This window comes from Pholcus phalangioides, unplaced genomic scaffold (genome assembly GCF_987345545.1).
Source record: "Pholcus phalangioides strain wild (caught in Gottingen) unplaced genomic scaffold, Ppha-v1.0 ptg000022l_1, whole genome shotgun sequence".
Lineage (NCBI taxonomy): Eukaryota > Metazoa > Arthropoda > Arachnida > Araneae > Pholcidae > Pholcus > Pholcus phalangioides.
This window is the reverse complement of record NW_028301615.1, coordinates 521,933-534,164: the sequence shown is the minus strand read 5'-3', so window position 1 is coordinate 534,164 and position 12,232 is coordinate 521,933. Positions and strand designations below refer to the sequence as shown.

The following is a 12,232-nucleotide window of genomic DNA, read 5'->3' as shown; positions in this document are numbered from 1 at the left end:
ACTGAACCAATCATTATATTGACTGGAGATCAAAGAAAAAAAATTCTTATAGTATCTATTGAAAAGCACATTCATTCTAAACAATAGATTTCGTCAAAAATTGCCAGTGGAATTTTTCAAATAAGCAGTTCATAATTTATGAGTATTAGGATATCTGAAGATAAAATAGAAATTTCTGAAAGACAAGATAAACTTCTCTCAACATCATGTTCTTGGGGAATATTTGGGGGGGGGGGGGAAGAGAGGGAGGAAGGACAATATCTGATCTACTTCATAGTTAATTTCTCTTCGATTTCAAAACTTTTAGGCGTTCCCGTAACTCACTCTCTCTCTGGCAAAAAAAAAAAGGTTACGAAGTCTTACTGCATGCAGCAATAGGAACAAAATTTTTTGAATTCTTTTTCATTTACTGTTTGGTTAAGTGTGACCCACAGCTCTTGAAAATTTTACTAAATTTACCTGGAATTGATTCTAAACTTTGTCATCTGCAAATGAAGATGCAAGTCAAGTGATAAATGGTTTTTTTTTAATTTTAGCATCTTTTATATTGTGAAAAAATATCTAAAAAATGCCCCAAAAACTGTAAAAATGCCTTAAAAGTAAAAAATTCAAATGTCATCAACATCCGGTCCGTGGTTGTCACCTTTGTATTTGTAACAGTTTCACCTCCAACCCTGAAAAAATTCCTGCTTACCGCAAGCGAAATCATTGCGTGATTTCTACAAAATATATATTAATAAACACATGAACAGATCGTATCCAAATGCGTTTCAAAAAAATATCAAAACATAGTTATCAGGCCTATCTGCTACCAAAATCAATTGAAAATAATCATTATCTCGATGTGCTGCATCACTGATTGTTTGATAAGATACCGGAACAACGAATTAAAAGAAAACGTTCAACGAATTGGTGATTAAGAAATAGTTAAACAGCACACATTCCATTGCTAACTTGAAAATACTCTTGAACATGAATAATCTGCTGTAACATCTGTATTCAACTAAGAACTCTGTACAGCAAGCGTTTTCAACCTTTATTGAGTAGTGCGCAGCACTGGTCTCTTCCCTTCATCAGAAGAGCACCCACGTGTGTAGCCTACCAATTCTGAAATACGCTGAAATTCAAAAACCAGCATGATTCTAATAGATCAATAAGTGCAAATGGGGTGTTCATTCAGGAGGTGGGGGTTGATCAATGCCCTGCTGCGCTGGTATGAAATCGAACACGAGCATCAAGCACTCATGGACAGTCTGACCAACAGTCACCAGTGCAGGCAATTCAAATTTTGGCAGGCTCCTCTTCCGATCTTTTTTTTAAATGTAATTTAATATTCTTGTTACCAGAATTTGCTACCCTGGACAAAAAAGCCCTCTTAACACCCCCCCCCCCAAAAAAAAATATTGCCCCTGAGTCCAACCTGTTGTACTCCTTGAATGGGTTGGAGATACCTGCTGTACAGCTTTGCCGGCACAGTGAAGACAGCCGGTCAGCGACTTGAAGCTGTTTGTATTCGGAAGACTGACCCCATTGCACATCGAAGTACGAGAACTTCGTCAATTAGTAGGGATCTCCAGCTAGTGATTTCCGGCTACAACAGCAGACCACAAAAATTTCCGATTCGAATGGGATCTCGCGCCTCTTGTCATATCGGCGCAGGCGCGTTATAGTTGTTTACTTTTCGAGCCACTCGCTCCGGTTTTTTTTTCTTTTCTACTCGGCCTCACACTCCCCCACCTTTTCCGAATGAACAGGGAAGCTGAATTTGATAATTGTCGTTCATGGGTTACGATGGTAAGTGGTAATTAATTGAGTATATTTATTTATTTACAAGAGCGCCTTCTCGGAGTTTGCGTCAGATGTCTCATTAAGTATGTAGGCAGCGTAATGCGTTTTCTTAAAAATTTTAGCTTTTCAATATTTTCTCAAGATTATTTAACGAGCACTTGTCTGCATGGAGAACGGTCGCGAACTGAGTAGCGTGCAAAGGTCGCTTTCAGGGGATGACGTCAGATGCCCTTTGTCGTCGGACTTGATGTCGGCTGTTGCCACTCGCGTAGCTTGCCGCATGTTGTCGCTTCCAGTCGACGACCGGCCTACAGTAACTTCATTTCAACCGTGATTTGCATCAGTTCAAACCATAAATTTTACAATAACAAATATGTATGAAAAAATAGAAACTTCAATATATATTCACCATAGTTTCGACATCATTCCGAGTTATTTGAATTGTCTCTCTCAACCAATAGAAGACGTATTCTAAGGTATCTCGGTCGAAGTGATTGGGATCGGTATGTTGTAAGTTTTCGTTTGCGTCAGTCGTTTCGTTCCGTTCTTTCTCAATCTCGTACTTCAATTGCTGAAGCAAAAAATGAATACTCATATATGGTTTCCTCACTTCATCGGTAGTTGGACACACCCTGATGTCTAGATCTTTCAGACATTCGTGGAAGTAATGATGCTCATCCGTTCCTGCGATATATACGAAAAAAAGACCAGTTTTAACCCTTAAATGGTTTTTTTTCGAACGGATAATTTTTTCGTAATTAGTGGCACGTATTTAACGCCGGAAAAATCATTAAAAATATATTTTTTTTTAACTGTACTGCTTATGCAGGGTCTTTAATAAAGATGTGCAGTCTCAAAAATGCACACATAAAATAAACGTATTCAAGTAATATCACTTTCCAAATATATAACTACTTAGTTGGGGGAAAAAATCGTAAGTAAATCGGATTGCAACATTGAAAGTAAAAGAAATGCAAACAAAACATTTTAACAAATAGCGAAATCACTGCCACACATGCTCTGCAACAGAGTTGTTGTCCTTAATTGTGACATCTACCAGCAAATTCTAAGTATGCAATGGAGTGAATATGACATCTTATGTGCGAATGCGATTCTGAATTTTTATCTTCAAACTGGCCGGAGCGTTGCATATGTGGAAATGGTCCTTTAAGTGTTCATTAGAACACTTAAAGGACCATTTCCACATATGCAACGCTCCGCATTTAAAGGTTATTGCTGCTACTACTACTTAACCGTACATGCACCTCGTACACATTCTTCCACAGAATTTCTAACGTATGGGTGCATGCCGGAATGTGCGTGCACATGTTGTGAACCTAAGGTTAATGCTACAATTAAGTTGTGTAGATATCTAACTTTTCTTAACCCATTATATGCCAAAAATACATGAAAATGATAACAAATGAAATATGAAAGGAAAACTGTGTGTGTGTCATTTATTGACAATTTTAGAATATTTTTATTGAGTTTGCAACGTTTATAGCAGTCAGATCACAATTACGGTACAACATTCAAAACTAAAAATTCTACTGCTTAGTTAGAAATGAAAACAAGCGTCCCCCTCAAAAAAAATGACAATGGGTTAAAACAGAAATTTGTAACAATATGTGGGGAAGAAAAATTAGAATAAATGTTTTTATAAAAATTCAAACAAAAACTTTCTCATGATTTTAATATTTTTTCTTTCTGTAAGACTGAAAAATCGAAAGTTTTCGGATACGGGAAGCCACAACAACATAAGCAATGTGGTAATCATGATAAATCATGTTAATAAGTTCAAACAGTAATCATGATGAATTTCGCAATGATTATTTAGACAATGATTGGCATGAAACTAAACCAGGAAATACGTACAGCAAAAAAATAGCTAACTCTGCAAAACAACAAATTTTTCTTTTGGCTCTAAGCCATAGTAAGAGACCTCAAACTGAAAGACTGACAAAGGAAAAATTGTACGAACAAACAGAAAGAGAAAAAAAAACATGGTATACTTAAGATGTTTTCATAAAAAAAACCATCGTGGATGCTTTTTATCTCTTAAAAAATGGATGCTAAGGATCTCTTAAAAAAAACGGATGGAACTGTTACGGAGTACGAGCTGATGCAGCTGATCTCAATCTAGAAAACAAAACTCATTTACCAGAGAGAAATGAATTAATTTTTTTCACACCCATACCGTTAATGATGTCATCCATCTGCTCCAAGGTTGCCGCCAGAACATCACTGACATCAAGATCGGCACAGTTTTTTTCCAGGTATGACGTCATCGTCACTTCCGCCCTTCATGTCAAACGGAGTCTCTTCGCCCTAACACTACTATCTAGTTCTTCAGCAGCAACTACCCTATTTACGACTTCATGCAAAGGAGAAAAAAAATTCTAAAATCAAATATACTCAGTAAATGACATCGCTAGAAATATTTACACACAAATCACGTTCAAAGATTTTTTCTAAGCTAAAATATTCACTTTTGATTTCACAACTTCAACGCAGGTAAAGGTGTACATTAGTTTTATTATTACATGCATACTGTACTAACCAGGACCAAAACTACAGAAAGGCAAAGGGGACAACTGACCCCGAATGACAAACTTCGTGGGGAGGGCAAATTTCTGAGGAACATAAAACACTATTATAGAAATATAGAATTTCACAGTGGAGGGAGCGGCCAAATCATATTTGCTCTTCTCACAAAATTCCTAGTTGCAGCACTGGTACTAACAAGAAAACACAATGGACAATAAAATAACGTTTTATTGAACAATCAAGTTTTAATGGAACCAGTTTAGCTTCTGTAAAACCCAGAGTGGGGGGGGGGGGTTTCCTTGTCAATCTCGGCGCTAATTACTGGGACTATCTTTTAGATAGTCTATAGATCTCTGGGGAAAGTAATGTATGTTGCAGCAGGATATGCCAATTATTTTAGTTATTATACAAGACAATAGCGCGCCTCCATCAATCGCTCTTTGGATTTCTGGTCAGTATTTGGGTTGTATCTATATTTACACAGCCCAAAAGATAGACTGTGGTTCCCAATTTCAAGGCGCGAGAGCGAGTCGATCTCCCCGTTAAAAAGTCTCGCCACTGAGAGCAACAGGCCTACAATGGTATAAATATTCAATAATTACACTTCACTGACAATCTGAAATATAGATGGCAGCACTGACAAAAATCAGACAGCACTCAGACTGTTAGGTACATACACTTTGTTCCAGATTCTGTCAAGAAGCTGGACTGGGAGAGATCTCGGCAACGGGATAAGTCCGGTGGCAGAGTCCTGGCGATCGTTTATACAGCAAAAGAGAGAGGGAGAATATGCGCAACTGGAGATATTTGAGCAAAAGTGGCACTTACCGACTTTGAAGTTTTCGAAAGTCAGTCATTTTCAATTGGTTAATTTTTTTCAGAATAGTATTTTTTTATAATAATAGTTACGTAGTATTTGTTCGTGATTGTATCGACTGTTTCGAGCTCAATTTATCAGTTCTTCCAATTTCGAGGTGCGACTGTGCGAGTCGGTCCACTTTTTGAAAAAGTCTCTCCGCAGAGAGCAGGCAGACCTTCAACACGATGCTTGCATGACATGAAAATTCAAACATTTGCCATTTCCACTTCAGAATATTGAAGATGGCAGCACCAGTACAACACGAAACACAAGCATAACTCTGACAACATAAATACGTTAGAGATGTACACACACGTACCGATTCGTTAGAAATACCCCAGAGGAATCTTTACTGTATATACAGTTGAGTAGTAATGACGGTTCTCCCAAATTATCTAATCGGAATGAACCGCAGTAGCAATTTGGTATCATACGGGGCTTTGATCGAGTGTACATTCTGGAGTCCTCATTCGGCTATAAAGCCATTGTTGGATTCCGAAATTCGGCGAGTTAAAATATTGTTTGACAATCGGTTATGAAAACCGAGTCATGCGCAGTTTGAAAGTTCAAGCAAAAAGTTAAAACATTTTGATGAGACTTGAGGAAAATGGGATGATCAATGAAGTGGAAAAATATTTCAGGAACAATTTGCTGCTAAAATTTACGACAAACGTTTTAAAAGAAGTGGCTAAATATAAAACGTAAAAGCATTTAAATGGAAAAGCACTTGTCACAATTTTGTTATATCTACACTTCAAAAAAATGGACAAAATTTAAATGGAAGAAAATTGAACCGAAATTTACACTTCCCGTATAGAAGGGACTGGTTAAGAACCCTGATCGTCTTTTGGGGGGAGCTCCTCCTGTTGCACGTTATGTCCAGTCTGCTTTGATAATCGAGAAGGAAATTTTATAATTAAAATTTTGTACTTAGTAAAATAAATACCACAAATATAGCTATAAAATGTAACAAACATTCCCAGTTGCTTAGAAGTTGATTGTGAGTGATGTAATTGTGATTTAAAATGGAAAAAAAAAATTGAACTTGACTTTATTATATACTCAGGGCTTCATGCATCCATGTTTAAATTTGAGAATATATGTTGGGATCAGGCGCAAATCCAGGACGATGCGTCAGGAAGGGCGAATTGTGTACAACTGTTAAATCGGCCCGTATTTTACGGCGACACACAAATTTCGGCTCCATACTATCCGGCTCATAGAAGAAGCGATCGTTTCTATCATCCCCCCGGATCCTTGCATTAGTGAAGGCAGCCACCTTCAGCTGCGAATGAAGTCGAAGTAGACATCTTCAGCCGTGAAAAAGCAAACATCTTCAGATTCGAATGGAGTGAAAACAGACATCTTAAGCTGCGAATGGAGTGGAGACAGACATTTTGAAATGCTAATGGAGCGAAGGCAGGTGGATCCAGGGCAGGGCCGTATTAAGAGCATCATGGGTCCCTGGGAGAAATGATTTTTCTGAGGCCCTACCTGGCCAATTCTCAAAAAAAATTAAACTAATTCTTTTTTTTCTGGGACCCTTCTTTTGAGGCCCCCGGGTGGGCCCATGCGTTAAGACGGCACTGATCCAGGGCGATGTGTCGGAGAAGCGATATATTGTGCAGGTACATTAGATCATCCCGTATTTTTTACGGGACAGAAAAATTTCTCCCATATTAATCAGCGATCGCCCCCACTAGGTCCGCGCTTGATTGCGATGGTAAAATTACCACGAAGCACGCAAACTTAATCACAAAGTTGCTGGTTACACATGATCTTAATCACTTTGAACACACATGGGCAAACACCCAATTAGCATGATGCCCTCATATTTGAACACCACATATTCACTGACTGACCACCCAAAAGTTGACGGGCCCTCCCCAAGGTAAAGTCGGGCTATTTCATAATGGGGGATTCCGTTTACAAAAATTTACATCGTAAATATGTCTTATATACATTTGATCCCGCTTATAACGTTTTTAAAAAAACCGTCATGGGAAAAACGTTGTAAGCGAGAAATCGCTCCAAACGGTAAATCTCAATGGGTATTAGTAATATTTGGTATAAAAGCTGTGTAAATAAGACTTTTCAACTCTCTGAAGTTGATGTGGTCCCCCACCCATTTAAAGGGGCAGAAGGGCCCGTAGGCTGGAATATTTGGTGGACCCTCACTTACCAGATTTTCCATGGGTCCCTCCATGGGGAAAAAACAAAAAATGATGAGAATCATTTCAGCCCCCACTCTTGTTGAGCACATGGATTGTGGAGTTGGTTGCAAATGGGATCAGTATTTCGTTTCGACCATATATTAGTAATATATGGTCTAAGTGGCAACGTTATAAGTGGGGATGCACTGTAATTACTAAAAATTAAAAATTTTCTCCTTTTGAGGTACCATAATTATCACACAATACACATGAAAGTAATATGGAGAAGGGAGAGAAAAAAAAAAAACTTACCAGGAATATTTCAAGTAAATATCAAATTAGAAGCATCAACACATTCGGAATGTCAAAGGTGCCTACTCCCACGGTGATGTTGAGTAAACATCGGCTTCTGCCAGAGAGAGAGGGAAAAGAATTTTTTGTTAGGGCGTCTCTGGAGAGCGCGTACAGAGAAGCTGTAGGGAAAAGCAACACGCCATACGCTCACACATGGGCATCAGAAACCAAAACGATGCATTGTCATGTCTTTGCTCTGCTCCTCTTTGTGTGTGTATGTGCTGCTTCTCCTCGCAATTCTTTATTTTACTTTCCTGAATGAACAGTAAATAAAAAAAAACGGCTTCATCAGGGTTACTGACGGGAAAAAAAGAAACTGACAAACCAGTTTTTTTTTTCTCTCCCATTTGGTTATACCACAACCACGCAAGGAAAGAAAAACGAACTAAATACACCGAAATTACCGAAGACATATAATAAATATATTATAATTTGATTTTTTTTTCCTCCCCTCATGCTAACTTCAATAGCAGAAAAAAAAATTCTGGAAGAGAAAGAAATAGAGGGTGATGCGTTGTTTATCACGCAATGCCAAGGAATGCGAATGACCATAAAACTCAGGAACTGCCCATCACTTGAGCGTAATAATGAAAAAATCATCCTCCGAGAAGAGAACTAACTCGACTATATAGTCATGCTCTGGTAATGTCTAACATTTGTGGTATCGGGATGACGAAATCTCCAGCCGAGATTAATACCCTCGAGGTCTACAGGGTTAACATAATATGTTGGTGTGTATCGAAATTATGTGCTCGAAATTACCATTTATCATTGGTATTTCCGAGTGGTATTTACCGCACTTGAGGTTTGACGCCATAACCTTGATAATTATATTTTATTCATTTTTTTAACAGTTCTTGTAATCGAAATACTGATCCATTTGTAAAGAGTGAAAACTGAGCACAGGGCCCGGAATGATTGTTATTTTTTTTTCCCCCATGGAAAATGTGGCCTGTGTGTGGAGGTCCATCAAATATTCCAGGCTCTTCTGCCCCTCTGGATGAGTGGGGGGGGGGGCAACACATCAACTTCAGAGAGTTGAAGTCATTTACACAGCTTTTATGAAATAGTCGAGATTCAACTGTTCAGCAGCATTCTTCATTCCTATAAAAATTTATGTTTACAAGAGAGAATTCCGGATATTCTCAAATATGACAAATCATAGTCTCATTCTGAGCATTTTTTTCGATTATAATACTGATGGTATTGTCAATGTCTTCCTATAAGTAAGATGTTCATTAATGAGCTCGGGTCAGAATTATTTGAGATTTTCATGCATACATTTGTCTCATCTACATCCCCAATTTTGTAATTTTAACTATGCTAAATCTTTCAATTTGCAAGCGCGTTTCCAGAATTAAAATCAAACTCCCGGTTGATTTCGCTGGTTGCAATTTCTTAAATGAAGTTTTCAAAATCGCGTTATAGCGAAAACGCGTAAAGCCAGGGATATCTGTATTTGTTTTCAAATTGCTTTTCATTGTGTTCTTCTGACGGGTGGGGGACATAAGATGCTCGGAAATACGGACGCACTATGTTCACACCCTTAAATCCTAGTTTAGGCACCCGACTCTAAGATATGGGGGCCATGAAATGAAAACAAATGAAAACGAAAAACCTCTCTGGAAGGCCACTTCCCACTAAGGCTGGCATTACATTATAAAAATTTTAGAAAAATTGTATAAAGTTTTTACAAATGCAACCAATAAGTTTATCGGTTACATTCGAGAGAATGAAACCGATAAACTTATTGGTTGTATTTTTCAAGTTTTTAAAAGAATTTCCACAAAAGGAAGCAGATATTTTCTGGATATTTAGCTAATTATTTAATCACGACCTTAGGCTGGTATTACACTGTAAAAGTTCGATAAAAGTATTTTTATAAAACCTGAAAAATCCAACCAATAAGCGTATTGGTTGCATTTGCTCGAATGTAACCTATGAGCTTTATTGGCTGGATTATTTGAGTTTTATAAAAGGGATTTTATGAAACTTTTATAGTGTAATACCGGCCTTAATGGGATCCATCTCTCCGAAGCGCGTAGCCCTTATATGTATAGCTTTTTACCGTATTTCCATTGCATGATGGGTGAGCCTCTCTGTAAAATGCCCTTTCTTTTTTTCATTATTGATTCGAATAACCAGTTATACTAAACATGAAATAAGTCTTATTTTTAATGAGTATTTAATCGAAGCACACTCGTCTTTACTCAAGATTTCTTGTTAGTACTAAAGTGAGAGAGAAAAGAACTCGTACCGAATATTCAAATGTGAGGACATTAAGTTTTTCTTTTTTTTCGTCGTATTATTATTATTGAAATTCATTCCTTGTATGGTTCTAGGAGCAATTTCAAAGCTTGTCATTTGATGCGCAAAAACCTCATTTAGATTCCTTACTCAAGGCCAATGTGTCGTATATAAGAGAATAATGCATTTAACAGCCTGAGAATGGTATTTTTTTCTCTCCCTGCCAGACTGGCCATGACATTACAATAGATCTTTTAGCACATCTCTCTGTCTCTCGTATAATTTCGCTTGTAAATCCATCTTTCTTCTTCCCTTTGTTGTCATCCTCGTGTTGGTAAGCTGAAGAACCACATCATAATAAACCCTATCTCACGGAAGTAGAGGTTCTTATTTTTTTTATTTGTATTGTGACGTTGAGCGTCGATGTGAAAGTCAACTTTCGGCATGACGAGAGGATACCTGCTCATGTCATACCGTTCATTTCTTTGTTCTTCGCTGCTTGATCTGATGTGCATATTTCAGTACGTATCAGCTTTCTGTCACGATCTTCAGTTTTTTCTGAAGCGAGCCGGTCCACCATTTGAAAGTCTATAAAAAGCATGTACTTCTAACACGAAAATTTGGGCATCTGCCATTTTCACTTCAAAATATGTAAGACAGATGGCAGCACCACACGAAACACGGCCATCTGTTAGGTTGCGAATTCGAAAACTTGAAAACGAAGACCCTTGACAACATCACTTTCCCCAATTTTCACAATAGATGGCACCACTAGAGTGATTAAAAAACACCGCCAAAACATTTTTTTCCCCCTTGACAATTTCAGACTAGGTGGAAAGAATAGGATGATCTTACGGTATGAGCATTGGCATCTCGAACACCCATGGTAATTTGCTGCATGGGTCCGAATACCCAGAATTGATTCAGAAATCAATATTTCTTACACAAAGCTCTTGAGGAGCATCCACAGGTTTGAAACACTTCCGACGCCCTTGATTATGAGATCCATCTCCACTCACTTTAATGAATTGCTCTAACAGTCTGTTCAATTTGGCTACTTTGCCTGACGCAAGGAGAGAGGTTTTCTTTCTCTACCTTTTCAGAAGGGTGTATTTTCCATGAGCAATTCCTTTTTTCCAGAGGCGATTTCGCCATAGGAATCAACATTCATCAGCAGTGTTGTTTGCATCCTATTTTCTTTATTACTGAATAAGCTTATCCGCGGCTCCCCCAAAGCAAGTCTAACAAAGAATCGCTTCGAAGAACCATTATCAGGGCAGCCGCTACACGACGTCCCTACAAATGTTGCCGGCGCACAGTTTGGGAACCCCTGCTGTAAATATTTGCTGCGCGCCACGGAATATGTTTTTGTTTCTAAGTCCCCACCATCGGCCCCGCGTCTGGCAAGGGCGACCCTTAGAACACCTGCCCAGGGTTCTATGACTGAGAGACTCTCAAATTTAGAAATGAATCATTGACTAACCAAACATCTTTGCTCCTGCTGTTAAAGCCCCTCAATGACGGCTTTACCACTCAAGTCCACGTCGGATCTTGCACATAGAAAGAAGCACGGATTTTTCTTTCAAAATATAGAGAATTTTCACTTTCTCAACATAACTCTTTTCAGCGATATGAATCTTGATTTTTGTGATGCATTGGTTTTGATTAACCCCCTGCACAGCAAGGCCGTAGCGGGGAAAGGGACTTGAGGGGTCTGGTCCCCCGAAATGTGAGAAAATTATGGGCAAATCTATTGTTCTACCCCTTTGGTGTCCCACCGAACGCAATTTCTGGCTACGGGCCTGCTCCACAGTGTAATTTATTTCAGAAAAATGCACCAAACATGGAAATCTTTTTTCTTTGTTTGTTGTGCATTATATCGATAAAAAAGATAAACGAGCTCAATTCGGGCTTCATGGAAAAGAAAACAATTTTTTTTGTCACAATCATCAACAGTATACAGGAACGCTGCAAAAAAAATACCTACTCACCAATGGAAATTCAGAATTAATGAAAGAAAAAAATCCAAATATTAATAAAAGAAAAAATCCCAGAATTAATCATTAATGAAAATTCAAAATTAATGAGAAAAAAAATCCCAGAATTAATCATTAATGAAAATTCAAAATTAATGAGAAAAAAAACCTCAGAATTAATGAGAAAAAATCCCAGAATTGATAAAAAGTCAGAATTGATGAGAAAAAAAAATAACCCTAGAATTAATGAGAGAGAGAATCCCAGAATTGATAAAAATTCAAAGTTAATAAGAAAAAAATTCGAAGAA

The 12,232-nt window shown here is 37.9% G+C and overlaps 1 protein-coding gene across 2 annotated transcripts in view; it reads right to left on the bottom strand.

Moving 5' to 3' along the window:
* The window catches only part of LOC149069295 (liprin-beta-1-like), a 65,410-nt gene extending 57,460 nt beyond the window's left edge, over window positions 1-7,950 (bottom strand). Inside the window, exons 1-3 of one of the 2 annotated variants that reach the window (XM_089249453.1) lie at window positions 7,660-7,950; window positions 3,986-4,162; window positions 2,198-2,472 (exon numbers count right to left, since the gene is read on the bottom strand). In XM_089249453.1, coding sequence (XP_089105579.1) covers window positions 2,198-2,472; window positions 3,986-4,076 — 366 coding nt within the window. In that variant the 5' untranslated portion in view covers window positions 4,077-4,162; window positions 7,660-7,950. The remainder of the gene's footprint in view (window positions 1-2,197; window positions 2,473-3,985; window positions 4,163-7,659) is intronic. The other variant, XM_089249454.1, reaches the window with a different exon arrangement.
* Between the last annotated feature and the right edge of the window lie 4,282 nt (window positions 7,951-12,232).